We start from the raw sequence: 5,197 nt of genomic DNA on the forward strand, positions 1-5,197 counted from the left end.
TACATGTAGGTGAATATCCTTTGTCTGTATAGTGTGTTCTTCTTACATGTAGAATGTTTGCAGCGTTGCACCAGTTGTGATTGATGGAGATACAGTCCGTTAGATTGCAGACAGAATGATGGACATTCGAAGGGACGTATACACACTCTCCTGGAAACTGAAGGAGACACCTCAACGGACGAGGGCAATAGAGCAAAGAAGAAGAAGAGGAAGAAGAGGAAGGAAAAGGAAGATCGCTTGCATGTCTTGGAGAATGTCGTCTTTTACATTCCTTACAATAGTCTTCCTTTCCCTTGAACGCCATCATGTTCATCTCTCCATTCTTATCTCCTTTCCTCATCCTTTCTTCTTCTATCTGTATCATCTCTCGCTTTCTCATTCTCTTCTCTTCACTTCTAGCAGATCTCTCACTGCATGCTATCTTCTCGCTGATAGAACTCTCTGGTGCCGAGACGGCTTCAGGACTGTTCTCTCGATGAGATAAAAGGCTTCGTGTTCTTCTTCCTCGCCAAGACAGAGGGGTTTCTTCGAACGTCCATCTCTTGACTCCACAGAGATTCGCAGACCAGCTACTTGTTCCAAGGACATCACTATGCCACGGGGTGTATGTACACTCCGGACCAAGATAACAGAAACGAAAATCTTCATGGGGGCGGAAAGGACACTTGAGAATCCAGTCATCTTCAAAATAGTTCGGAACGTTATAATGTATGGATTGATGATAGAATCTCTCTTCATCTTTCACCTCATTCTCTATATCCATCTTCATACCTTGGTCTTCTCCATGTTTTCTCTTCTCTTCATCTTCCTTCTTATACTGATCTTCTTCATTATCATCTTTCTTCTTCTCCTTCTCTCTGTATGCAGTCTCATACCCATCTTGAGTTCCTTCTCTCTCACTTTCTTTCTCTCCATCCTTCTTCTTCTCTTTCGTCTCCTTCACGTCATGATGAACGGTGCCGTCTTTCTTCTTCTTCTTCTTCTCTCTTTGCTTCTTTCTCTTCTTCTCCTCTTCAAGAAGGATCATTTCGTCCTTAACAAAATGCCAGTCTTTCAGATACCAACAAGACCCCGGACATACCAACACGTCTTCTTCTCCTTTCTCTTCCTCATCGTCACTAGCATCCTTCTTCCTCGTCTCTCTCGTGAAAGAATCATCCGAAAGAGTTTCACAGAGAGAAGAAGAAGAAAAAGAAGAAGAAGAGGAGAGGTGTGCCTGGGTGTTTGGTGTGAAGGAGAGACTCGAATTTAAGAGAGAATGAAGAGGGGCTTCATTTTCTTCTTCTTGAGATATGTCTAACTTCCGATGAGAGGACAGAGTCAGACTTTCCTTCTTCTTCTTCCCCTCTTCGTCTTTTGGCCTCTTATTCTCATCTCTTCTTATCTTCGATTCTTCTTTCTTCTTTTCCTTGCTTTTCTTTCTCCAGTAATAGAGAAACTGCTTCAAAGTGACCTCACTGCATGCGCCTATTTGCTGACAGCACCTCTCTCTCTCTGCAGTAGCAACATCTCTGTCTTCTGCTTCTGTTTCTTCTTTTGCTCTTTCGTCTGAATCACCCACACCATTTCTCTCTTCTTCTTTCTCTCCTCTTCTCCTTCTTCTCTTCTCCTTCTTTCTACAGACACATCCTCGACAAGTGGGGAAGCCCTTTCTATCAGAGCAAAGCATCACAGAGGCTCGGACTTTATATCGATCTTCATCTTTAGGTTCTTCTTCTCTTTCTTCTTCTTCTTCTTTTCCGACCTGATCTTCTTCTTCTTTTTCCTGAGATGCCTTTCTTTCTCTATTGTCTTGCTCTTCTATGGTATGAGGTGTATCGACAGGTGACGAGATAGAAAGAAAGGTATCTTTCTTTAGAGAATGACGATTCTTTTCATTTTCTCTCCGCTTCTTCTTCTTCTTCATGTTCTTTTCTTTCTTTCTGGAGGGAAGAGAGAAAGATTTGTATAGACGGCTATAAGACGGAGATCCAAAGACACCTTTCCTAGTAGAGGAGTCTGAGGAGAAATGGAGTGAACGTAGGCATTCGCAGCATGCGCAGGGAAAGAAAGATGAAGAAGAAAGGAAGAGATGTTCATCTTCTCCCTCTTGGCTTTCTTCACTTTGAAATGTATCTGTTCCACTGTGACGCAACTTTGCATTTCTATCATCTTCTTTCTTTTGTTCTTCTTCTTCTCTTCTACCTGTCGCCTTGTCTTTCTCATCTCCGCTTGTCACTACGCTCAATGGATACTCATCTTCTCTCTCTCTTTTTCTTAATTCTTCTTCTTCTTCGTCGTGGTCATGGTCTTCTTCTTCTTGCTTGAGGTGACAAGCCTCTGTAAGAGCAGATCGCAGGAGAGATACCTGGAGGTCTATGCTGTCTGAAGTTCCGCGAGAGGAAGAAGGGAGAGAAGAAAGATGAGAGGAAAAAAGAGATGAAGAAGAGACTTGTTTCTCTTGTCGGAGAAAATTGACTTGAGATCTCTTTTCTAGAGTGGGTCTTTCAACCCAGTGTGTATAGGATGTCCAAGGTGTACATACACCTCGAATGACAACAGGTGTACGTGTAGATAAATACTTCTTAAGAAAAACAGAATATGAGAGATCTTTAGCATTCCAAACATCTGCATATGATGATTGAAGTCTTTCTCTCTCTACACTCTCTTTCTTACCATCTTCTTCTTTCTCTTTCATCTCTTCATTGCAAGTCTCCTCTCTCTTTTCTTTCTCTTCTTCTTTCTCTTGCTTGTGTTCTTCCTCTCTTTCCTCTTCTTCGTCTTCCCCTCTATCTCCTGGAAACATCGTATAATTTCTTCCCTCTCCTTCGCTCCTTCTCACGTCTACCATCCTCTCCTCTCTTGACATTTCTCCCCTGCTCTTCTTGATGCTTCTCTTTACTGTCCTTGCATTGAAAGAAAGAGCAAGGAGAAGAGCCCAGAAATCCACTTCACGCCTCTCCTCCCTCTAGTAAAGACCCATCCTTACGGCAGTCAAAAAAGCAAAACAGGTCTCCAATATCGTTGTTTCTTTCTACCTCTTTCTTGACTTCTTTCTTTCTATCTCTGTGTTTCTTTCTTTCTTTCTACGTCTTTCCTTCTTTTCACGTATACACATCGTACCGAAACAAAGAGACGGACCTCTCTCTCGGGGACAAAGAAAAAAAAGAGAAAGACAGAGATTCTTCAGGATCGACAGAGAAACAGCGATGCTGTCACGATTGGAAGAATCTAGAGGAAGAGAAAAGGTTTTCTGAGCTTTTCTTTTCTTTGCATGCATGCGCACGCATGCATGCAAAGAAAAGAAAAAGACTTCGACATGCGAACGAGAGACTTCGCCTTCCCTACTGATTCGTTCGCCCTCTTGAAAAAGAGAGAAGGTTTCAGAGAGGAGGAGACAAGTAAAGAAATAGATATCTGATCTTGGGTGGTGTGGACAGGTGCACAGCGTTTTATCTCTTCATTAAGGAGGAGAGAAACAAGAAAGCTAACGAAAGAGTCGAAGGCACCAGGTTGTCTCCTTCTCTTTCTCTTGACAGCTTTATGAGCCTCCAGCCCTCACGCCTCATCATCCGAGACTCTTTCCATCCAGAGATAGCCATCGAGACACGACGAACGAGGTAATAGCTAGTTTGGAGAGACACGTCAAAATCCTTCGAGACTAAGAAGACACCTCTAGGAGACATCACGTGGTGCCGCGAAGCTCTCCTCGTTCAGCGAAACTTCTTTTTGGAATATCTTGGAACCCAAGCGGTCTCACTGTAGAACCCTCGAAGAGAGAAGAACAAACGTAAGAGAGGATAGCTATATCTATGTATATATGTAGACACGTGTATCTCTCTGGATATCCTAGACATGCATATATATCCAACATATGTCTGGATACATATGTGTGTATATAGTTGTGTGTACATACACAAGGATCCTTTTTGCAGGCAGAGGCATGAGTTGTCTGTCCTCCTCTGCTTAATCGGACTAGTGAGGTGTATAAATAGGAAATGAGAGAAAGAGAGTTGGTATGACGTGCTCCTTTCCTATCATACTTGAAAGAGGACGGAACATTCGTCAACTTCTCACTTCTCCTTCTCTAACGTTTGAAGGCGTCTTTTTGTGTCTTCCTCTCTCTCCTTCGGAATTTCCTCCTTCTTTTCTTCTCTTCTTTCTTCACCTATCTAAGAGCGCTGTATTGTTTTGTTCACACTCGCTTAGAAGTCAGACGTATGGAAAGGATCTCGCTCTCTCGCTTTCTACCCACTTGTAGGAACTCTGATCGCTCTTGAACGGTCATGTGAAAAGCTTAGCCGTCTTGACCGAATATAAGCCGAAAGGAGATCTTATAGAAAAGATGTAAAAACAAATAGAGAGAGCTCTTACTAAAGGAAAGAAGCTTCTAAGCATTCATAGATAGATAGATTAAAGGTAGATAGACAGATATATAGAGATAGAACGGCCATTCACCTTAAGACTGCAGGAGAGAGGACAAGAAGAGTGAAGAAGAAGAAAGAGAGAGAGAAGAAGAGATACACCCCTCGGGCTGTCTATCCTCTTGAGTTCATCGTGGCTGATTGAATGGATAAACACTGAGAGGTAAGATGCAAGTGTCTATACAGGCATCTTTGCTGTCTTGACAAGAAAAAAGAAGGAAAGAAAGAGCTTAAAGAAAGGAAAGGACAAGAGAGAGAGAGACTGCTTTTTTCTCTTCTCCCAATAATGAAACATATCAAAGAGAAAGAAACAGGTTCGATTGATGCATAGACAGACAGATACACAGATGAGAGACTGACTAGATTAAGTACAAGACAAGAGAAACAGAGGGAGAGAAGAGGGAAGAAAGAGGAGAAGAGAAGTCTTTTTCTTTCTTCCGTCTCTCTTCATTAAAATCCTTACAACTCTTGTCAAAGTCTCTCCTTTCCTTCTCTCCTCTTCGCCTCTATGCATGCAGGCGCTGCCGTTCCTATCCCCAGATAGAGAGATGGCAAGATGCATGGATAGAGAGATTCAATATAGATATAGATAGATGTAAACTGTGCGGCAAAAAGAAGAAGAGGGAGAAGGAAATTTTTCTTTTGCATTTTCTTTATCGTCGCTGTCTAGCCCATCACATCTTTTGAAGAAAGAGAGAATGAAAAATGAGAGGAAGAACACGAAGAAGGCTTTTTTCTTTCATTCTTCTCTCGACTTGAAATTCTTCACAGATACCGATGATCCCTTTCAGAGA

General features: G+C 42.3%; 1 protein-coding gene across 1 annotated transcript in view; it reads right to left on the bottom strand.

Moving 5' to 3' along the window:
* The window catches only part of CSUI_000391 (histone lysine demethylase jmjd4), a 7,417-nt gene extending 4,216 nt beyond the window's left edge, over window positions 1-3,201 (bottom strand). The window contains exon 1 of the mRNA XM_068060625.1: window positions 47-3,201. Coding sequence (XP_067927401.1) covers window positions 47-2,848 — 2,802 coding nt within the window. The 5' untranslated portion in view covers window positions 2,849-3,201. The remainder of the gene's footprint in view (window positions 1-46) is intronic.
* Between the last annotated feature and the right edge of the window lie 1,996 nt (window positions 3,202-5,197).

The sequence above is a fragment of the Cystoisospora suis genome, assembly GCF_002600585.1.
Source record: "Cystoisospora suis strain Wien I chromosome Unknown contig_167, whole genome shotgun sequence".
Taxonomy (NCBI): domain Eukaryota; phylum Apicomplexa; class Conoidasida; order Eucoccidiorida; family Sarcocystidae; genus Cystoisospora; species Cystoisospora suis.